Source organism: Thalassophryne amazonica, chromosome 2 (assembly GCF_902500255.1).
Source record: "Thalassophryne amazonica chromosome 2, fThaAma1.1, whole genome shotgun sequence".
NCBI classification, from domain to species: Eukaryota; Metazoa; Chordata; class Actinopteri; order Batrachoidiformes; family Batrachoididae; genus Thalassophryne; species Thalassophryne amazonica.
The window spans coordinates 139,853,506-139,877,906 of NC_047104.1; the positions used below are offsets into that span (position 1 = coordinate 139,853,506).

At 42.8% G+C, this 24,401-nt stretch overlaps 1 protein-coding gene across 4 annotated transcripts in view; it reads left to right on the forward strand.

Annotated features, from left to right (window-relative positions):
• Positions 1 to 664: 664 nt before the first annotated feature.
• cdkl5 (cyclin-dependent kinase-like 5) overlaps positions 665 to 24,401 on the forward strand; it is a 135,726-nt gene continuing 111,989 nt past the window's right edge. For all 4 annotated transcript variants that reach the window (XM_034194650.1, XM_034194665.1, XM_034194671.1 and 1 more), the window contains exons 1-2: positions 665 to 968; positions 13,453 to 13,487. In XM_034194650.1, the coding sequence (XP_034050541.1) occupies positions 932 to 968; positions 13,453 to 13,487 (72 nt within the window). In that variant the 5' untranslated portion in view covers positions 665 to 931. The remainder of the gene's footprint in view (positions 969 to 13,452; positions 13,488 to 24,401) is intronic.

A 24,401-nucleotide genomic window follows, 5' to 3' on the forward strand; every position in this document is an offset into this window, starting at 1 on the left:
TGATTGTGGACACTGTGGGCACATTTAGGGCAGTGATTGTGAACACTGTGGGCACAATGAGGGCAGTTATTGTGAACACTGGGGCACATTTAGGGCTGTGATTGTGAAACACTGAAGGCACATTTAGGGCAGTGATTGTGGACACTGTGGGCACAATGAGGGCAGTGATTGTGAACACTGGGGCACATTTAGGGCTGTGATTGTGAAACACTGAAGGCACATTTAGGACAGTGATTGTGAACACTGTGGGCACAATGAGGGCAGTTATTGTGAACACTGGGGCACATTTTGGGCTGTGATTGTGAAACACTGAGGGTATAGTTAGGGCAGTGATTGTGGACACTGAGGGCACATTTAGGGCTGTGATGGTGAAACACTGAGGGCACATTTAGGGCAGTGATTGTGGACACTGTGGGCACAATGAGGGCAGTGATTGTGAACATTGGGGGCAGAGAAGCCAGTACTGTTTAGGGCGGGAGGAGTGCATCAGTACATCTACACATTATACACACTATATGTGGCAGGAACACCATTTGACTGCCTACATGAAGGACAGGAAACACTGATCCGTACTGTCTCTTAAGCACCACGTATTTACACCATGGTTCTCTGATTTGTGTCTGGTGTTACAGGTGTGGCGGTAAAAACAACAGCGTGAATCAAAGATGAGCAGCGAACGACAGCAGATCTACTGAAACAAAAGGGAGCCGAAAACTGAAGCCATAAATAAAGTGACATTTCGAAGCATACGCCTGGGAGAGAGCTGAGGCAAAAAGAAAACCTGCGGTGAAGATGGGGCGTGGTCAGAGGGTTTCCATGATTCTGGATCCCACAGTTTGCTTTGATAGCCACTGGCCAAAGCAGGAGTTGGCCCGCTAAACCAGAGTGGCTTATTTCACCAGCTGGAGGCACCGCTGCCCTCTGTGATGTGATGAATAAGTTTGAAGTCCTTGGCATTGTGGGAGAAGGTGAGTGTGTTTGTGTCACGTGTTTTCACATATCAGTATAAATGTCAGAAATTGTCTGGAGTCCTCCTTTCACACATGAAGCACACAACAGATTGAGATGGTCAGCCTCAGAAATGTTATCGCCTGTCATAAGTATTCTGTTTGTAGTGTTTGTAGTTTGTACATCTGCGGTGTTTTTTACTTATATTATTTTCTTAGCAAAACAAAGATGGCGGACAAGGCTGCCAACTACTATTCAAGATTAAGTACTTTATTACCCTCTCAACATGGTCAAATTTGTTGTTTGTTTTTCTGAGCTCACACCAAAAGTTTTGTTGTTGTTGTTGTTGTTTGTTTGTTGTTTTGTTTGAGAGTTTTTCTTTTTCAAAACCAGTTTTTCCTTCTTGGTTACCAAGGCAACCAAACTTATTTATTGCGTACAGTCGATGCTTATTTCCTGGCTATTTCATTTGATTTAGGCAGTGGCTATATTGTCTCATTAAAAACAGGCTACTATAAGTTAATGTTTAATGGTGGTATTTTCTGTGTTAAGATTATTGAGTGGAAATATAGACATGCATACACCCAGAGCTCACAGGGAGTGACTTTGAATTAGATATATGTGTGTCTCCATTGATCACACAACACTGATTAAGTTTTGAAATGTGCTAAATTACAGACAAAATTTCAGCCACTGAAATTTCTTCAGGCCTTGATGATTCATGTTGCGTTTGCAAACCTCACCTAATTGCATCAATTATTTCATACATCACAATGGAGACATTGAAAGTTTATTGTGTAAAACTGTATTTCTACTTACTTTACTTGGACTCCCACCCCACCTTGATATAGCAATCAACATATCCATCTTTCCATTTTTGCTTGTTAGCACGATATCTCAAGTACCACCTGACCAGTTTCATTCATATTTAGCATGAGGGTGTACTTGGGTGATCCCTCAACACCATTCTATTACAGTGACCTTGTAGTCAATTTCAAGGTCACAATTAAATTTTCAAGATATTGTCATTGCCACCCTTGTTAGGGTGATATCTCAAGTATTACTTGACCAATTTCATTCATATTTAGCCTAAGAGTGTACTTGGGTGATCCCCATCACCAGTCTATTATGGTGACCTTAGGGTCAATTTCAAGGTCACAGGGAGATATAAGATATTGTCATTGCCACCCTTATTAGTGCGATATCTCAAGTACCATTTGACCAATTTCATTCATATTTAGCATGAGGGTGTACTTGGGTGATCCCTCAACACTGTTTTTTTTACAGTGACCTTCAGGTCAATTTCAAGGTCACAATTAAATTTTCAAGATATTGTCATTGCCACCCTTGTTAGGGCGATATCTCAAGTACCACTTGACCAATTTCATTCATATTTAGCATAAGAGTGTACTTGGGTGATCCCCGTCACCAGTCGATTACGGTGACCTTAGGGTCAATTTCAAGATCACAGCAAGATATTCAAGATATTGCCATATTCAAGATATTGCCACCCTTATTAGTGCAATATCTCAAGAACCAGTTGACCAATTTCATTCATATTTAGCATGAGGTTATACTTGGGTGACCCCTCTACACTTTGTATTACTGATTTGTGGGGACCGAACCACGGGATATGTCATCTCCTGATAATTCTTGTTCGATGAGTGGAAAAGCGTGTTTGGGGTGCACTCCGACTTCCATTATCAAAGATGTCATGCACGGTATCTTTTGTATATAAAAGGTTTAATTAAGATCCAGATGCCTTACTGAAAAAAAAATCATTGTACACATCAGGCATTTTGAATGAATTAGCAGTTGGTGAGGAAAGGTAAAATGTCTCTTACTCTGAGTGTAAAAAGTGAACCACAATTCTTTTCTTTTTTGCACTTAGCACAAAGGACTTTTTTTCCCAATCATATCTATCTGTCATTTGTCATGATGAAGTAATTTTCATGTTTAGGCAGAAATAATTTTCATGAAAAATGCTTTATAACTTTGTATTTCTATATTTTGAACCACATCAGAACTTTGTGGTGTTGGAGTGCTAAAACCTGACACCAACATTTGATTATTTTGTACGTGGTACGTGTTATGCTCCCGTGATACGCAACAAATCAGACACATCCATATACATGAAAAACACACATGCACAAGCAGAAAACACACATACACACACCCTAGGTTGCAGATTAGGATCAATTTGATTTGTTTGCAAGGCACGAGACGGCACGCAAAGTTCAAACAGAGCTCATCTATCAGACTCTGTATCAGCATAGGCAGCTGTGTATCATAATCAGATTGGAACTGAACAAATATAGATCAGCTCATCTCTGTAACAATTAAGAGCTGTTTTTCTTAAACATTGTGTCCTTTAATGTTATTAATAAGCAATTAATGCCAACTAATACTTTTTTATGAATACAATTTTGAAGAATATCCTCTAATTACATTATAGTCAAAGTCACAATGAGATTTTTTTTTTTTTTTTTGGCCATATCACACACCCCTAATTAGATGTAAATTCATTGTGTTATGGTCTGGACGCAGACCCACATTGTGGATTATTACAAATACTTTGCTTTGAGTACCACGTAGTCACACAGTAAGAAAAAAGGAATCCTGTATAGAAAAAAGATGCATTGATCATCATTTTATAATTAGCTCTCATCATCACATCAAAGCACACAGCACTGTGTTGTTTTTAAATCTATTTTATCTGGAGAGCCCTCTCTCTATCTCTTTCTCTCTCACTCTCTCTCTGTCTCTAAGGACATGCACTGGACTTGTCTGATGAACTCGTTGTGAGGAGGACGCACGATCAGTGAGGAAATATGACGTCATGATTCCATTAAATGGCACACTCCCGTCATATCCAGCTCTCCCACAGTGCGCATGTGTCTTTAAACTGGGAAAATCTTTCTGCTGAATGCTGTGCCATGGAAATGTGATGACATCTGTCTATCACAGCCATAGCGCGGGATGACGGAGGAGGATATATCCATGCCAAATCAATGTGCAGATCCACCTCTGATCTGCTGTGGAGACCCTGAGTGAAAGAAACACAGGAACAGTCAAACAGACTTACAATGTTATTGCTGAATAAATCAAATCAAAGGGTGCACACCCCAGAAGTAAAGATTGCTGCATCACAGAAAAGAGGCTGGTCCAGCGTGTGGATGAGTGTTGCAATCTCGGAGCCGAGAACAAAAGGATCACATAAGCGGAGGATTATATACTGGACATGGAAGAGAGGACAGTAGATCCAGCAAGGACATAATTCTGCAAGTCAGTGAATGCACTGTACACACTTTTGTTCCAGCCATAGCTGAAGGAAGGAAAAAAGTCACAAAGTCACAAATCAACGAGAAAAAGTGGACGAATGAGCCTGCACTTCTCCCATCACCGAAAAGCCTGCGAGTCCAGAGCGCATAATAGAATGAAACAAAATGAAAACTAACAAAAGAAAAACGAAGCAAATGGCAACCTTGATATTTTAAACAAAATCAAAACGAAATATTCATGATAACATGACTTGACAGCGGGTATGAGACCAAGCCCCAGCCTGTGAACATTTCTGCAGCCAGCCTGTGGTTTCTGTGCCACCTGCAGGGGCGAGATCTGGTTGTCTCGACAACAGGTTTGTCTTCACAACACCAACGTGTGTGCACAGCCACCACAAATGGCTGTGCGCAGACGGGACAGACAGCACAGATGGATGGAACGTGTGTAAATAGTTAAAGTAGTTGATAAAATGTCGCTGCTGCTATTGTTTCTGTATGAAAACGTTGCATTTCGTCCCACATATGGACGAGTCACATTCAGCTCATCTGAGCTTTAGTTATTGATCTGATATCGTCAATGTTCGTGCAAGACATCAGACTTGGGAGGTTAGACGAAGTTGGATGACAATCAAACGGAATGCTGACAGTACAGGAACTACACAAACGATGAGGAACCGTCAACACAGAAAGCAAAATGGAATACGGACGAATTGAGGTTGTTGTTGGGATTCATTCGCATTTTTCAACAGTTTTCAAAATTCTGATGAAACGCCAGCTACAGGAACAAAGCTGGACGATGGTTAAGGGCTCCTTCACACATAGTGCGAAGTGTGGACGAAGTGCGCATGATGCAGGAATCGTGTGCAAACCGCGTAATGTCGTCCCTGTCGCCAACGCCTTGTACACTTGTTGCTACAACTAATTACACACACAAGACCCTGAAAGACAGAGTATGCACTGTGCGAACCCATCGCACCCTCTCGCGGCAGGTGACGGCCAAATTCCAGGTGACACACACGAACACCTAACACCACTCGCATGGCACTGTGAAAATGTGTGGCCAGTCACACTCTTGGCACAACAGCAGACTGCAGACAATCACTGTTGTACTGCTCTGAAATTTGTCTAAGTTCACCATGAGTATGACTTTGCAAACACACACACTGACACGTGGGTGTGTGCACTCCACTCACGGGAGGCGTGGCTTCCTACAGAAGCAGCTGCGGTGATCTTTCATTCTGGACATTCCAGCTACACAACACCTACTGTGTTTGGACAGTCATGGACTAACAACTGTCCACTGTGAGGTGCGTGTGTCTGATTGCTGTATTTACGTGGACATACTGTGTATAAAAACATATATCGCGGTGGTGACGACAAGCTGCAGCAAGTGACCACGTGCACGGAGTGGACACTGACAGCACCCCAGGTTGAAACGGACCATCAGATCAGAATATGCACCAGATGATCTGACCATCACGTCATCCATGTCAGCTCTGTTCCACATGACATGGTGTCTGTGCTGTGGCGCACCGTCCATAAGACACACATGTCGGGCAGAAAATGCACGCAGCCAACTGGACGCACCTGACCAGTAGATGTGGACATCAGAGCACACTGCTTCTCATTTATGTCATTTCATGACTGTATGTCTGTAACCATAGGCCATCACCAGCAGAACAGACGGATCATATTTGTATTGCTCACTTGATAAATGCTGTGTTTTTATATGGTGTGGGATTTTAATTGTTTTTTGTAATACTTCCTTGTCCTTCCTGATATGAGGCAGCTTCCCGCAGCTCTCAAAGAACAGCACTGTAGCTCAGTGGTAAAGTCACTGACTTGGAATCAGAGGTGTTGAAAGGTGTGAGTTCATGTCCCGGGTGGTGTGGTTTTTCTTCTTTTTTTTTATTATTCCAGATAAGCAGCGCGATACGGTCCCACAGGTACCGGCTGGTTTTTATTTGTTTATTTATTCCAGAAAAGCGGCGCGATATGGTCCCACAGGTACAGGCTGGTTTTTATTTGTTTATTTATTCCAGATAAGCGGCACGATATGGTTCCACATATGCCAGCTGGTTTTTATTTCTTCCACATAAGTGGCGCCATGTGTTGCACCTGGCACTGTTCCTGCTCAACGGACACCGGCACGTGCACGAACTCTCACACCGGGTTTGTGCACGCCTGCCTGGCGGCACGATGTTTCATGCACTAATGTCAAACTGTTTTGCGCTGTTTCGCTGTTTTCGTCCGTTTTGGCTTTGGTGTCCTTCATTGGTGCCGTGTGACCAGGGCTTGAAATGGCAACTGCAAAATTGCCTCTCCTTCACATGTTTGGTTGCTAATTTGGGTCTCCAACTGCTCTCTAACAGTCACACCCCAGTGAGATACTATCCTAACCAGTCCATGTTCCCAGGCCTGATCTGACTGTTTGCAGTCCTACTGGATGGTTCTGAAGTAAACATTTGAGATCTACCAAAATGAGCCAAAACAAACAAAAAAATAAATAAATAAATCTCAACGGCTTTTGTTTGGTTGGGCTTTTTTTAAGTAGTGTTGCACCAGCAATGGCCTGTCTCCTGATGTGTCACATTTTGCTTCTTTGCAATCAATCAATCAATCAACTTTTTTTTTATATAGCGCCAAATCACAACAAACAGTTGCCCCAAGGCGCTTTATATTGTAAGGCAAGGCCATACAATAATTATGAAAAACCCCAACGGTCAAAACGACCCCCTGTGAGCAAGCACTTGGCAACAGTGGGAAGGAAAAACTCCCTCTTAACAGGAAGAAACCTCCAGCAGAACCAGGCTCAGGGAGGGGCAGTCTTCTGCTGAGACTGGTTGGGGCTGAGGGAAAGAACCAGGAAAAAGACATGCTGTGGAGGGGGGCAGAGATCGATCACTAATGATTAAATGCGGAGTGATGCATACAGAGCAAAAAGAGAAAGAAACAGTGCATCATGGGAACCCCCCCACAGTCTACGTCTAAAGCAGCATAACCAAGGGATAGTCCAGGGTCACCCGATCCAGCCCTAACTATAAGCCTTAGCGAAAAGGAAAGTTTTAAGCCTAATCTTAAAAGTAGAGAGGGTATCTGTCTCCCTGATCTGAATTGGGAGCTGGTTCCACAGGAGAGGAGCCTGAAAGCTGAAGGCTCTGCCTCCCATTCTACTCTTACAAACCCTAGGAACTACAAGTAAGCCTGCAGTCTGAGAGCGAGATTTGTGGGGCCAAGTACAATAACTTCAGTTTTATCTGAGTTTAAAAGCAGGAAATTAGAGGTCATCCATGTCTTTATGTCTGTAAGACAATCCTGCAGTTTAGCTAATTGGTGTGTGTCCTCTGGCTTCATGGATAGATAAAGCTGGGTATCATCTGCGTAACAATGAAAATTTAAGCAATACCGTCTAATAATACTGCCTAAGGGAAGCATGTATAAAGTGAATAAAATTGGTCCCAGCACAGAACCTTGTGGAACTCCATAATTAACTTTAGTCTGTGAAGAAGATTCCCCATTTGTTGGGAAAGTGTAGGAACACGGACCCACAACAGGGGGCGCAAATGAACGGACAATGGAGTAAGTCAAAATAACAACGCTTTACTGTTGTGAATGTGCACAACGAATACAACCAATTACAGAAATGGACAAAAGTCAATACACAAAGGTGTCGTGTGGGCAGGCTCGAAGATAGGAGACGCCTCTCCAAGGTAAGACCGGAACCACACGGCTTCCTCCACCACAGGACCCCGGGAATACTGGAGCCGCCAAGTCCCGAACTCCCAGGTGGCCACTGCCTCCGCGTGTCGGACCTGGTACTGCTGGCGAGGGAAAAAGAACAGTTAGATGGGGGCGCGTTTGCACCCAGAACTCCGAACGGCAGGAAAGGTACCTCCACCTCTCGTTGGAACAGTAAACCAATAACTAGCTCAGTCAAAACTGTGTACTCAGTAGGCTTTGATATGTTACCTCTCTGGTAGAAACGATATCTCGGCAATGAGGTGGAGATGCCGTCCTGCTGATATACCCCACTGATGATTGCCGTCAGCTGTCTCAGGTGATGGGTGACAGCTGTCACCGAGGCTGCTCCCGTGAGGCGGCGGCGCCCTCTGGTGCCTGGAGCCCGCACTCCAGGCAGGGCGCCCTCTGGTGATGGTGGGCCAGCAGTACCTCCTCTTCAGCGGCCCACACAACACCATTTACATGAACAAACTGTAATCTATTAGACAAATATGATTCAAACCACCGCAGCGCAGTGCCTTTAATACCTATGACATGCTCCAATCTCTGTAATAAAATTTTATGGTCAACAGTATCAAAAGCAGCACTGAGGTCCAACAGAACAAGCACAGAGATAAGTCCACTGTCCGAAGCCATAAGAAGATCATTTGTAACCTTCACTAATGCTGTTTCTGTACTATGATGAATTCTAAAACCTGACTGAACCTCTTCAAATAGACCATTCCTCTGCAGGTGATCAGTTAGCTGTTTTACAACTACCCTCTCAAGAATCTTTGAGAGAAAAGGAAGGTTGGAGATTGGCCTATAATTAGCTAAAATAGCTGGGTCAAGTGATGGCTTTTTAAGTAATGGTTTAATTACTGCCACCTTAAAAGCCTGTGGTACATAGCCAACTAACAAAGATAAGTTGATCATATTTAAGATTGAAGCATTAAATAATGGTAGGACTTCCTTAAGCAGCCTGGCAGGAATGGGGTCTAATAAACATGTTGATGGTTTGGATGAAGTAACTAATGAAAATAACTCAGACAGAACAATCGGAGAGAAAGAGTCTAACCAAATACCGGCATCACTGAAAGCAGCCAAAGATAACGATACATCTTTGGGATGGTTATGAGTAATTTTTTCTCTAATAGTCAAAATTTTGTTAGCAAAGAAAGTCATGAAGTCATTACTAGTTAAAGTTAATGGAATACTCAGCTCAATAGAGCTCTGACTCTTTGTCAGCCTGGCTACAGTGCTGAAAAGAAACCTGAGGTTGTTCTTATTTTCTTCAATTAGTGATGAGTAGAAAGATGTCCTAGCTTTACGGAGGGCTTTTTTATAGAGCAACAAACTCTTTTTCCAGGCTAAGTGAAGATCTTCTAAATTAGTGAGACGCCATTTCCTCTCCAACTTACGGGTTATCTGCTTTAAGCTACGAGTTTGTGAGTTACACCACGGAGTCAGACACTTCTGATTTAAAGCTCTCTTTTTCAGAGGAGCTACAGCATCCAAAGTTGTCTTCAATGAGGATGTAAAACTATTGACGAGATACTCTAACTCTCTTACAGAGTTTAGGTAGCTACTCTGCTCTGTGTTGGTATATGACAATAGAGAACATAAAGAAGGAATCATATCCTTAAACCTAGTTACAGCGCTTTCTGAAAGACTTCTAGTGTAATGAAACTTATTCCCCACTGCTGGGTAGTCCATCAGGGTAAATGTAAATGTTATTAAAAAATGATCAGACAGAAGGGAGTTTTCAGGGAATACTGTTAAGTCTTCTATTTCCATACCATAAGTCAAAACAAGATCTAAGATATGATTAAAGTGGTGGGTGGACTCATTTACTTTTTGAGCAAAGCCAATAGAGTCTAATAATAGATTAAATGCAGTGTTGAGGCTGTCATTCTCAGCATCTGTGTGGATGTTAAAATCGCCCACTATAAGTATCTTATCTGAGCTAAGCACTAAGTCAGACAGAAGGTCTGAAAATTCACAGAGAAACTCATAGTAACGACCAGGTGGACGATAGATAATAACAAATAAAACTGGTTTTTGGGACTTCCAATTTGGATGGAAAAGACTAAGAGACAAGCTTTCAAATGAATTAAAGCTCTGTCTAGGTTTTTGATTAATTAATAAGCTGGAATGGAAGATTGCTGCTAATCCTCCGCCCCGGCCCGTACTACGAGCATTCTGACAGTTAGTGTGACTCGGGGGTGTTGACTCATTTAAACTAACATATTCATCCTGCTGTAACCAGGTTCTGTTAGGCAGAATAAATCAATACGTTGATCAATTATTATATCATTTACCAACAGGGACTTAGAAGAGAGAGACCTAATGTTTAATAGACCACATTTAACTGTTTTAGTCTGTGGTGCAGTTGAAGGTGCTATATTATTTTTTCTTTTTGAATTTTTTTGCTTAAATAGATTTTTGCTGGTTATTGGTGGTCTGGAAGCAGGCACCGTCTCTACGGGGATGGGGTAATGAGGGGATGGCAGGGGGAGAGAAGCTGCAGAAAGGTGTATAAGACCACAGCTCTGCCTCCTGGTCCCAACGCTAGACAGTCAGAGTTTGGAGGATCCAAGAAAATTGGCCAGATTTCTAGAAATGAGAGCTGCTCCATCTAAAGTGGGATGGATGCCGTCTCTCCTAACAAGACCAGGTTTTCCCCAGAAGCTTTGCCAATTATCAATGAAGCCCACCTCATTTTTTGGACACCACTCAGACAGCCAGCAATTCAAGGAGAACATGCGGCTAAACATGTCACTCCCGGTCTGATTGGGGAGGGGCCCAGAGAAAACAACAGAGTCCGACATTGTTTTTGCAAAGTTACACACCGATTTAATGTTAATTTTAGTGACCTCCGATTGGCGTAACCGAGTGTCATTACTGCCGACGTGAATTACAATCTTACCAAATTTACGCTTAGCCTTAGCCAGCAATTTCAAATTTCCTTCAATGTCGCCTACTCTGGCCCCCGGAAGACAATTGACAATGGTTGCTGGTGTCGCTAACTTCACATTTCTCAAAACAGAGTCGCCAATAACCAGAGTTTGATCCTCGGCGAGTGTGTCGTCGAGTGGGGAAAAACGGTTAGAGATGTGCACGGGTTGACGGTGTACACGGGGCTTCTGTTTAGGGCTACGCTTCCTCCTCACAGTCACCCAGTCGGCCTGCTTTCCCGACTGCACGGGATCCGCCAGGGGGGAACTAACGGTGGCTAAGCCACCTTGGTCCGCACCGACTACAGGGGCCTGGTTAGCTGTAGAATTTTCCACGGTGCGGAGCCGAGTCTCCAATTCGCCCAGCCTGGCCTCCAAAGCTACGAATAAGCTGCACTTATTACAAGTACCGTTACTGCTAAAGGAGGCCGAGGAACAACTAAACATTTCACAACCAGAGCAGAAAAGTGCGGGAGAGACAGGAGAAGCCGCCATGCTAAATCGGCTAAAAGCTAGTAGCTACGCAACCTAGTGGATTCCTAAAAACACGCAAAGTGAATAATGTGTAAATAATTTAGAGGTGATTCAGCAGAAGGAGTGCTTTAGTTAAGGCACCAGACAGGCCATGAAGCAGCACAAGTAACGCACGGCAACAGCGAACGCACGACAACGGTGCAAAAATAAAATAAAAATCCACTAGACAGGCTGTGGAGCAGCACAGGTAACGCACGACAACAGTGGTAGAAAATAAAATAAAAATCCACTAGACAGGCTGCGGAGCAGCACAGGTAACGCACGACAACGGTGGTAAAAAAAAAAAAAAAAAATGTCTGGATGCTGTCACCAGGATTTCTTGGTCTGCGTGAGATGGCCACTGCTATGCCAAGGAGTTCTCTGCACATATGACACAGTGCACACTCCTGATCCTGAATGACTGGCCATTTATAATTTGTTGCCTTTAATTATTTACCAAATAACTACGTAAAAGTAGTATTTCCTTACCTGAGCTGCTGCATAATCTTTCCTTTGTGCAGCTTGCTCTTCTTCTCAGTTTGGTAATCACCTGGTAACCAGACAAGCTCTGAACAAAGGCAGTATCTCAAATGAAGTTGTGCTCCTGTTGTACATTTAATGCACTGGAGCCTTGGTGTTGCAGGTTTAGCTGAAACATCTACATGGTACTTTGGCTTCCATCATTATGGAGATTGTGAACATGAGCGGCCTGGTACAAACAGCTTTGCAACTAATTCCAGTCAAAGCAGCACAAGCCTGAAATGTCCTGAACACCTACACATGGATTTATAATATCTCAGTGGCTGTAATTTTGTTGTTGAATGCTTATAATTACTATTTCGGAACTGCACAAACACTGACCAATGCCACGACATAGACCAATGTCAAAAGTGAGGACAAAACAAGCAGCAGAGTGAGTGGATCAGTTGGAATCACAGTCTGTTATACCTCCATCACGCTTAGACCCCCATCACACTTACGAATGAGCACGAGCCAGGCCGAATCAGGTGGAATGTCAAGAGAAAATAAAAAAGCAGAATTTGTGCCACATCTGGGAGGGAATAAGAACAGCGGACAGCCATCTGAACACCCAGACTGCGTGCCGACTGATTCGTGCACATGCCATGCGCATGAGCCTCCAGACGTAGTACAAATGTATGAGGAACACAGTAAGTATATGTGGACAGCTGCCAGATTGCAGTAAGAACAATAAGAATGCATTTACAAGCTCTACGATTGCGGTCTGATTGCGATTCAGCAGAATATAATCCAGCAGCATTCGAGGTGCACTCGTGGTGCGTTCAGGTACATTTGGGAAATTCGCTCACCGCTTCATGTGGCGGAAACATGACGAACATCCCCCAAACGCGATTAGAATGTCACGAATGCCGTTTTCACACCATCCGATTGTTTAGAATGCGGTCAGACGACACCTCGACTGCCGTTCGATAGCGGTTCCACCTTGACTGCGCCATGACTGTTTTCAACATGAACAAAACTTTTGAGTTGACCGCAAGACTGTGCCCGATGTTTTCAAATGCACCTCTTCCCTCCCCGAATGTGGGTTGAATTTTTATTTAGATGGGATTTGGGCTCATTCAGCCTCTCCTGTGATGGGGGTCTGTGATCATCTGATGCAGACGTGAGCAAAGGACATTGCATATTTTGCTGCACCCTGTGATGCGTGCGCACACACACACGCACATTTCTTTAAGATGTACGTAGCATCTGATGAAATCTGATGAAATTAATTTCCTAATTCAAGGGAGCCTGTCATCTGGTTGATCCAGATGACAGGCTCTGAAATGGTTGTGTGTTGCACAACAGGCCATCTAGTAAAACATATCACCTGACATTAATCACACCTTAAAGACGGCTTTGACAAAACTGTCCAACATACAGCAGTGTGCCAACACAGTACGTCTGAGGTAGTTACTACCTACACGGTTGATTTTCTCTTCAAGTCTGATTTTTTTCAATGAATTAATCTATTTTTTAATCAGTCTTCTATCTCTTTCTCTCCATTTGTCCAGGAGCTTATGGAGTGGTGCTTAAGTGCAGGCACAAGGTAAGACAGCATGTCTTTTTCATGTAGGTCGAACTGTCTGATCGTTTGTAGTTTGAATTACCTTCGCCAGCTGACAAAGGAGGGTGGTGGTTGTAGGATCGTGTCTGTCTGTCTGTCTGTGCTTATGTTTTCAGGATTAAATAGTTGGACTTTAATTAAGAACTGTTGGATAATGGAATCGTTGAGTACATGTTCCCCCTTTTATATAGGTTGCTTTTCAAGAATTCTAAATTTAAATCTGAGATTTTGTAGATTCTTAGGTAGACAAATAGACTGTTACACATTGCTGATTTACAATACCGCCCAAAAACATCTGTGTCTGGTTATAGGTAAGGATTAGACCTTGATTGTACAGTATGAACCTTTCACACACATGACTGGTATCTGTGGGGTTTTTTTTCCTGATATGAAAACTTTTATTTTACAGAACATACAATGCAGAGAAACACTTTGGTTGTGCAGACTGGTTCATGATGTAGTTTGTCCAGCAGAGCGTGCTCCACGAAATAGACAAGAAGTCTATTTTATGCAAATTGTGAGTGACATGGTGACGTGGCATGGTCGCTGCCAACCCAAGTGAAGGCAATGTGATCGCAGTGTAACGTATGATGGTCAGTTAAATAATCCAAGATGGCACAACAGGCTGCCAGACAGCTGTATTCTGTATAAATCTAAGATGTTTTCTCATATTTGATAAATGTTAGTGAGAAATAAACACTTTTATATCTAAACAGATATGTATGGATGTACAACCGCTGCTTTAAAATCCAGGTGGGGGAGTACAGCACTTGCACTTACCCCCATTACTACCACAGATGTGCCCTTCGACAATGCCCTGCCAAGAGTCAGTGTATAATGTCAGAATGTGAAAGGAGCACACCTGAAAATGCGGCACTGGTCTCAGTGCCTAAGTATAGGTTTATAAAAAAATCTTATTGGAAGTCTTGTTTCATTAAAAATTGCCATACCTGTGATATTTATTGCCATCACCAATGAAGTTATGTGATAAATGTAATTAATTTGTCTCTCTGTTGGTTGTAATAAGTCCTATTTAGGTCCTGAGGCTCTTTGGTACAGGTGCTTACCCCTGAATACTGTAGCATGAAATTAATGAGTTTGACTCCCCCTGGATGGAATGCCAGTCCATCAAAGGTTACTTAGCCAGCCAAGGCCGGTGTCGCAGACTGAACGGTCCTTCCTAAAAATCGGTCCCCCTGCCACCACTGCGCATGCATCATTTCGGAGCATCAGCAGCAATTCACGGGTTATCGCCTCGTTTCTGCTTACAACTTCACTCCAGTCATCATGACATTTTTCACAATTTTTGGATTTTTTATGGATCTTATATTGTCATATTCTATGACAAACAATCAACAAAAAAAAAATCCTGTTTAAATAAAATTCATAATTTGGACAGGAGGGGATTTGTGCCCACTAACTATTTTAAGTGTTCTGTGCCATTATAGCAAAGTCCCTTCAACTAATAATTGTACTATGAATCAGTTTTTTTTATATATTTTATAACAAAAAGTCATTCTTATAAACAATATGAAATACTATACTGAAATTATGATGTATTGTAACATATTAATCAAAATTTACAGCCAGAAAAATGACTTATTATCAACGCTACACGTCAATCAAATATCTGATTTGTAACAAGTGGGTTTTGATCGTTTCTCCAGCCCACACTAGTGAATAATGTTATTTATGTATGTTCGTTTTGTGAATTGTTCTGTAATTTGTGTCTGGAACATGGCCCAAGCAGAGGGTCACCCCTTTCAGTCTGGTCTGCTTGAGGTTTCTTCCTCAGAGGGAGTTTTTCCTTACCACTGTTGCTCTGGGGGTTGGTAAGTTTAGACCTTACTTGTGTGAAGCGCCTTGAGGCAACCTTGTTGTGATTTGGTGCTATATAAATGAAAATAAACTGAAATTGAAATTTATGCCTCACATTTTAAACTGTACGTGGCGAGAGGGTTAGGGGCTATGGAATGCTTTTTATCTATGAGTGTCCTTACAACTATTGAGGTACCTGTGTGGCATGTGTGTGGCATCACTGTGCCAGTGCAATGCTGCTGTTATCGTAATTTTTGTACGTAACATTGCACACATAACACTTATGGTAAGATTAAACTGTGCTTTATTCAATTTCATACAGATGTAATGGTGTAATTTAGAGTTTCCAATTCATCTATCATGCATGTCTTTAGAGCTGGGAGAAGCTGGAGCACCTGAAGGGAACCCATGCAGAGAACATACAAACTCCGCACAGAAAGGACCAGGACAGATTTGATCCACAACATTATTGATAACTAAAATGCAAAATCCCAATTTTGTTCAAGATTGGTGGCAGGCACATTGGGCCTCATGTATCAAAGTTGCGCACTTGTGGCGTAAATTTACGGTGTAAATTTGAAGTACACCAAAGTTGCCGTGACATGTATCAAGCAATGCGCACCTGCCCATTTCCGGCGTACGCCTGATGTGACCTTGATAAATGCGGTGGGTGAAAACAATCGTAATTATAATAAACACGCCCATAAATATTCAGACTCCGCTTCAAACACACCCTCATTTTACGACATGGAAGCCAGGAAGACGGCAAAGAAAAAGAACTCCACCAATCACGACGCGTGCCAATAGAGCGTCAACAGCGGCCGTCATATCAATTGTTTTGTAGTATAATCAAAAAAGTGTTACAGTGGTCCCTCGTTTATCGCGGGAGTTACGTTCTAAAAATAGTCTGCAAAAAGCGAAGTCCGCGACGTAGTCAGCGTTATTTTTTACAATTATTATAGACGTTTCAAAGCTGTAAAACCACTTTATACACTTTCTCAATCAGGCATGAACATTTTCTCACTTTTCTCTCGTGTGTAAACACTCTCAAAGTTCAAACCTTAGTAGAAAAATAAGACCAAACTGTTTTCAGGCCCAAACTTTTGTTTGAGAAATAAAAATAGAACGTTTTCCTATAAATAATTACGATGGCTTTTAGAACTAACAAATTTAATTTTAACGATCAACGTACGAGGTTGGACACATAAGAAATTATTAATAGTGACTCACCAACAGATCGCGCCTCTGCGTCCTGATGCCGCGCCTTTTTCCACTCACACCTGGCTGCAGGTGTCTGTTTCCGAGTGACAAACACAGTTATGAGTAGTTGTTGGTGCTCTTGTTGTGTGGGCCGCTGAAGAGGAGGTACTGCTGGCCCACCACCACCAGATGGCGCCCTGCTTGAAGTGCGGGCTTCAAGCACGAGAGGGCGTCATAGCAACCGGGAGTGACAGCTGTTACTCGTCATCAACATCAGCTGTCACTCATCCACATCATCACCACCACCTTAAAGGCCGGACTGCAACTCCACCTCCCCGCCGAGAAATCAGCTACCATTCAGGTAACTTCTCTGCTGACTTTCATTAAGTAATAATCTGAACTTCTTTGCAGCCGTTTTCCTGTGGTGTGTCCTTATCTGTGGGATTGGCATTTGGTGGGGACTGCGACGGCTTCGCCTCACACCCCAAACCAGATAAATAGTTAAACAGGAGCTGCACGAGTGTGTGATTGGAGGTGGAGGTGCTCCCTCCTTAAAGAACACTGACTGTGGGATTACTGAGTGTGCGAACTCACACTCATCAGTACTGTCTCTGTTCTCTGCCAGCAGTACCGGGTCTGACTGCTGAAGACAGTGGCCACCTGGGGAGCAGGGCTTGGCGGCTCCGGTGTTTTTCAGATCCGTTGGTGGTGGAAGCTGTGTGGGATCCGGCTCTTCTCTCGCCAGACGTCTTCTATCGTCGAGCCTGCCCACACGTCACCTTGTGTATAATTGACATTCCACCATATTGTTATTGTCTGTACTTCGTTGTGCGATTCACAACATTAAATTGTTACTTTTTGGCTTATCCATTGTCCATTCATTAACGCCCCCTGTTGTGGGTCCATGTCACAACACTTTCACAACAGCTCTTTTTTCTTCTGGGCGAGAAGATTCTTAGAAACAAACACGCAGAACACAATGCACTGTAAAAAAAAGGCATGCAAAATTGAACTAAAGAAATCCGCGAAAGGTGGACGGCGTTATAGCGAGGGACCACTGTATTCTCTTTTCACATGTCAGTAATTCTTGACATGTGGATATTTGCTCGCTCAATTAATAAGACACGCCTAATTTTTCAGATTTCTTTATTCTTAAAATGTATTTCTTTATTTATTTTATTGCGACAAACGAATGGAGACGACAAAACCTGATTGTAGCACGGGTGAAGGGAATGAGAACACTACAGTTGTAATTATCAATTTCATTGTCTAAAACGGTTACACCACATAAAGTTAGGCTCAGCGCTGCTCTGGCTCCAGGCTCTGGGGAAAAAGGCGAGCAGCGCTTTCTTTGCGGTCAGCGCTGTGGCCACGGATCGTGCTTGAGACCAACAATCCTGCAAAAGCGGGATTTGTATTGATTATTATGTAGTATAATCAGGAAAGTGTTATTTTATGTAACATATGCATTGACTTGTATGATGGCACTGTTTATCATGTTGATCATTTTCATTTTTATGTGGATTCCAATGCTGGAATCATTTTGGTGTATAATTTACGCCACCTCTCGACCTGGTGTATATTTTCAGTGCAGCGTACGCCAACGACCACATTGATAAATGCCAAGTAGCGCAGCCGTTTTGGCGTACACCCCATATACGCTCAAATATCGCCGTACGCACGTTTATACATGAGGCCCATTGTCTGAATGCTTTTGTACTTGTGAGCTGAACTCTGTGATAATGTTAGCGTTCACAGGTCCAAATAAAATTGTAACTAGAACACCACGCACGTAGAGAGCAAATCTCCGTCAACTAGTTTCCAATTCTACAAATTTTTACCTTGGAAAAAATTTTCAAGGACAAAGTCCTGTAAGAAGTGGCTTTTCATAAGCTAAGATATAATACAAATATAGATCAAAAGGGCTTTTCAGTGTTAAAAAGAATCAAATATCTGCTAAATTCACAATACGGATCAAATGCAGATCATCCATCCATCCATCCATCTTCTACCGCTTAGTCCAAAGTGCGCAATGTGTATCCATATCGCGCAGCTGCTGTGAAAAAACAAATAAAAACACATGCCACCCATGGGATTTGAACCAGCACTTTACAAAAGCTCTGATTGCCAGCCAGAAACTTTGCCACTGAGCTACCATCACTGTCCTGTAAAAGGTGCGGGAAAATACCTGATATCAAGAAGGACATGGATGTATTTAAAAAATAAAATAAAACCACACACCATATACAGTAGTGTTCAGAATAATAGTAGTGCTATGTGACTAAAAAGATTAATCCAGGTTTTGTTGTGTGGGCCGCTGAAGAGGAGGTACTGCTGGCCCACCACCACAAGATGGCGCCCTGCTTGAACTGCGGGCTTCAAGCACGAGAGGGCGTCGGAGCGACCAGGAGTGACAGCTGTCACTCATCATCCGTACCAGCTGTCACTCATCCACTACTCATCACCACCACCATAAAGGCCGGACTGCAACTCCACCTCCCCACCGAGAAATCAACTACCAATCAGGTAATTTTCTCTGACTCAAAACATTGAGTAATAATCTGAACTTCTTTGCAGCCGTTTTCCTGTGGTGTGTCCTTATCTGTGGGACTGGCGTTTGGTGTGATCAGCGACGGCTTCGCTTCACACCCCAACCAGATAAGTGGTTAGACAGGAGCTGCACGAGTGTGTGATTGGAGGTGGAGGTTTTCCCTCCTTTACTGAATACAGACTGTGGGATTACTGAGTGTGCAACCTCACACTCATCTGGACTGTCTCTGTTCTCTGCCAGCAGTACCGGGTCTGACTGCTGAAGACAGCGGCCACCTGGGGCGCAGGGCTTGGCGGCTCCGGTGTTCTTCAGCTCCGTTGGTGGTGGAAGCTGTGTGGATCCGGCTTTTCTCTCGCCAGGCGTCTTCTATTGTCGAGCCTGCCCACACGTCACCTGGTGTATGATTGACAGTCACTGTATTGTTATTGTCTGTACGTCGTTGTGTGATTCACAACATTAAATTGTTACTTTTTGGCTTATCCATTGTCCGTTCATTAACGCCCCCTGTTGTGGGTCCATGTCACAACACTTTCACAACAGGTTTTGAGTATATTTCTTATTGTTACATGGGAAACACGGTACCAGTAGATTCAGTAGATTCACAATAATAGTAGCATCTGCTGTTGACGCTACAAACTCAAAACTATTATGTTCAAACTGCTTTTTTAGCAATCCTGTGAATCACTAAACTAGTATTTAGTTGTATAACCACAGTTTTTCATGATTTCTTCACATCTGTGAGGCATTAATTTTGTTGGATTGGAACCAAGATTTTGCTCATTTTGCTTATTTACTAGTGCTTGGGGTCATTGTCTTGTTGAAACACCCATTTCAAGGGCATGTCCTCTTCAGCATAAGGCAACATGACCTCTTCAAGTATTTTGACATATACAAACTGATCCATGATACCTGGTATGCAATATATAGGCCCAACACCATAGTAGGAGAAACATGCCCATATCATGATGCTTGCACCACCATGCTTCACTGTCTTCACTGTGAACTGTGGCTTGGATTCAGAGTTTGGGGGCTGTCTCACAAACTGTCTGTGGCCCTTGGATCCATCCGTTTTCTTCCATGCGTCTCTGTTTTTTTTTGTCCATTTTAAAGCATTGGAGATCATTATAGATGAACAGCCTATACTTTTTTTGCACCTGCGTATAAGTTTTCCCCTTTCCAATCAACTTTTTAATCAAACTACGCTGTTCTTCTGAACAATGTCTTGAACGTCCCATTTTCCTTAGGCTTTCAAAGAGAAAGCATGTTCAACAGGTGCTGGCTTAATCCTTACATAGGGGACACCTGATTCACACCTGTTTGTTCCACAAAATTGATGAACTCGCTGACTGAATGCCACACTACTATTATTGTGAACACCCCCTTTTCTACTTTTTTTTTTACTAATAGCCCAATTTCATAGCCTTAAGAGTGTGCATATCATGAATGCTTGGTCTTGTTGGATTTGTGAGAATCTATTGAATCTACTGGTACCTTGTTACCCATGTAACAATAAGAAATATACTCAAAACCTGGATTAATCTTTTTAGTCACATAGCACTACTATTATTCTGAACACTACTGTAATTATGACTGTATTCAAAACCTGCAAGGAAACACTGTCGGCATTAAGGTTAATGTCTTCTGGGTCATCTGTTGCTTATAATGTAAAAAAAAAAAATCAGTAATGTTCCTGACCTACATATTTATGTGTTGTTGCATTGCCAAATCTGCATGGTTTTCACAGGGACAGATGTGTAACCTTTGTTCTAAAGGCTGATTGCATTAATGGTTGGTAGAAGATCTGCTGGTGTGACTCATCCTTCAGCAGAGCTGACCATGAATGTGATTCTTAGCTCATGTCAAACTTGTGAGTCTGATTCTACACAGCGTGCTTATCGATCAAAGACAATTTCTATGCCTTGCTAATAAGCATGATAACTGAAATTTCAACTTTAAAAATATTATCAGAGGTGAGCATTCCTCATTAAATCAGTTCTACCAATAAGACAGGAGGTCAGAATTAAGATAAGGATTTTAATCCTGATTAGGATGAACATCCATCATAGTAATGAACAGTGTACGGTGTTTCAACTTCAACAACTTCAACTTTTTTCTTATATAGCGCCAAATCACAACAAACAGTTGCCCCAAGGCGCTCCACATTGCAAGGCAAGGCCATACAATAATTATAAAAACCCCAACGGTCAAAACGACCCCCTATGAGCAAGCACTTGGCCACAGTGGGAAGGAAAAACTCCCTTTTAACAGGAAGAAACCTCCAGCAGAACCAGGCTCAGGGAGGGGCAGTCTTCTGCTGAGACTGGTTGGGGCTGAGGGAAAGAACCAGGAAAAAGAGATCGATCACTAATGATTAAATGCAGAGTGATGCATACGGAGCAAAAAGAGAAAGAAACAGTGCATCATGGGAACCCCCCCACAGTCTACGTCTAAAGCAACATAACCAAGGGATGGTCCAGGGTCACCCGATCCAGCCCTAACTATAAGCCTTAGCGAAAAGGAAAGTTTTAAGCCTAATCTTAAAAGTAGAGAGGGTATCTGTCTCCCTGATCTGAATTGGGAGCTGGTTCCACAGGAGAGGAGCCTGAAAGCTGAAGGCTCTGCCTCCCATTCTACTCTTACAAACCCTAGGAACTACAAGTAAGCCCGCAGTCTGAGAGCGAAGCGCTCTAATGGGGTAATATGGTACTACGAGGTCCCTAAGATAAGATGGGACCTGATTATTCAAAACCTTATAAGTAAGAAGAAGAATTTTAAATTCTATTCTAGCATTAACAGGAAGCCAATGAAGGGAGGCCAACACGGGTGAGATATGCTCTCTCCTGCTAGTCCCCGTCAGTACTCTAGCTGCAGCATTCTGAACCAACTGAAGGCTTTTTAGGGAACTTTTAGGACAACCTGATAATAATGCATTACAATAGTCCAGCCTAGAGGAAATAAATGCATGAATTAATTTTTCAGCATCACTCTGAGACAAGACCTTTCTGATTTTAGAGATATTGCGTAAATGCAAAAAGGCAGTCCTACATATTTGTTTAATATGCGCTTTGAATGACATATCCTGATCAAAAATAACTCCAAGATTTCTCACAGTATTACTAGAGATCAGGGAAATACCATCCAGAGTAACGATCTGGTTAGACACCATGCTTCTAAGATTTGTGGGGCCAAGTACAATAACTTCAGTTTTATCTGAGTTTAAAAGCAGGAAATTAGAGGTCATCCATGTCTTTATGTCTGTAAGACAATCCTGCAGTTTAGCTAATTGGTGTGTATCCTCTGGCTTCATGGATAGATAAAGCTGGGTATCATCTGCGTAACAATGAAAATTTAAGCAATACCGTCTAATAATACTGCCCAAGGGAAGCATGTATAAAGTGAATAAAATTGGTCCTAGCACAGAACCTTGTGGAACTCCATAATTAACTTTAGTCTGTGAAGAAGATTCCCCATTTACATGAACAAACTGTAATCTATTAGACAAATATGATTCAAACCACCGCAGCGCAATGCCTTTAATACCTATGACATGCTCTAATCTCTGTAATAAAATTTTATGGTCAACAGTATCAAAAGCAGCACTGAGGTCTAACAGAACAAGCACAGAGATAAGTCCACTGTCCGAAGCCATAAGAAGATCATTTGTAACCTTCACTAATGCTGTTTCTGTACTATGATGAATTCTAAAACCTGACTGAAACTCTTCAAATAGACCATTCCTCTGCAGGTGATCAGTTAGCTGTTTTACAACTACCCTCTCAAGAATCTTTGAGAGAAAAGGAAGGTTGGAGATTGGCCTATAATTAGCTAAGATAGCTGGGTCAAGTGATGGCTTTTTAAGTAATGGTTTAATTACTGCCACCTTAAAGGCCTGTGGTACATAACCAACTAACAAAGATAGATTGATCATATTTAAGATTGAAGCATTAAATAATGGTAGGACTTCCTTGAGCAGCCTGGCAGGAATGGGGTCTAATAAGCATGTTGATGGTTTGGATGAAGTAACTAATGAAAATAACTCAGACAGAACAATCGGAGAGAAGGAGTCTAACCAAATACCGGCATCACTGAAAGCAGCCAAAGATAACGACACGTCTTTGGGATGGTTATGAGTAATTTTTTCTCTAATAGTCAAAATTTTGTTAGCAAAGAAAGTCATGAAGTCATTACTAGTTAAAGTTAATGGAATACTCAGCTCAATAGAGCTCTGACTCTTTGTCAGCCTGGCTACAGTGCTGAAAAGAAACCTGGGGTTGTTCTTATTTTCTTCAATTAGTGATGAGTAGAAAGATGTCCTAGCTTCACGAAGGGCTTTCTTATAGAGCAACAAACTCTTTTTCCAGGCTAAGTGAAGATCTTCTAAATTAGTGAGACGCCATTTCCTCTCCATTTCCTCTCCAACTCTCCTCCGGTGTTTGGCGGAGGATCCCGTCTGCAAGCAGATCATGGGTATGCAGAGCTCTGATTCTGCCTCCAGAAGAAGGCTGTGGTTAGGAGCCGACCCCTGAAGATAAAAAGTAGAAATTTTAACAAGTGTAGCAGCAAGTGGGAAACGTGAGATTGAGGAGAAAGACAAGACACGTCATGAAATATAAACAATGCCTTAGTTTCAAACGTGCCTATATATACGTGTATATATATATATATATATAGAGAGAGAGAGAGAGAGAGAGAGAGAGAGAGCACTGTGCCTACCCGGAGGGTACGGTGCTTTCCCAACAACCACCCCTGGGTGACCCCCAAGCTGAAGGTCCTGATGAACCAGAAGAAGAGGGCTTTCAACTCGGGAGACAGAGAGGAGTCCAACAGGAACTCCAGTGGAAGATCCGGGCAGCCAAGAAGGTGTATGTAAGGAAGATGAAGGAGCAGCTGGCCCGGAACAACGTCAGAGACGTGTGGAGATGCCTGAAGACCACCTCCGGATTTGGGCAGGGTGCCAGCAGGACTGCAGATGAAGGTTCTCGGTTCGCAGAGGAACTAAACAGCTACTTTAACCGTTTTGGCTCCTTCACGCCTGCCCCCCTGCCTGCTCCCGGCTCTCCACATGTCTCCAGCAGCCAGCCCTCCAGTCCCTCTGACCCACCACCTTCTACCCCCCGGTCACCTCCACTGCACCACGGACCCCGTCCCTCCTCCCCCGGGACTGTATTCAGCACCAGCCCACCTCGGCTCACACCCCAGCTCCCCCCTCCCTTCACCCTCACTGTAACTCCAACCAAGGTGAGAGGCCAGCTCCTGCAGCTGAAGCAGAGGAAAGCAGCAAGACCTGATGGGATCCCCCTGAGGCTGCTGAGGACTTGTGCAGGTGA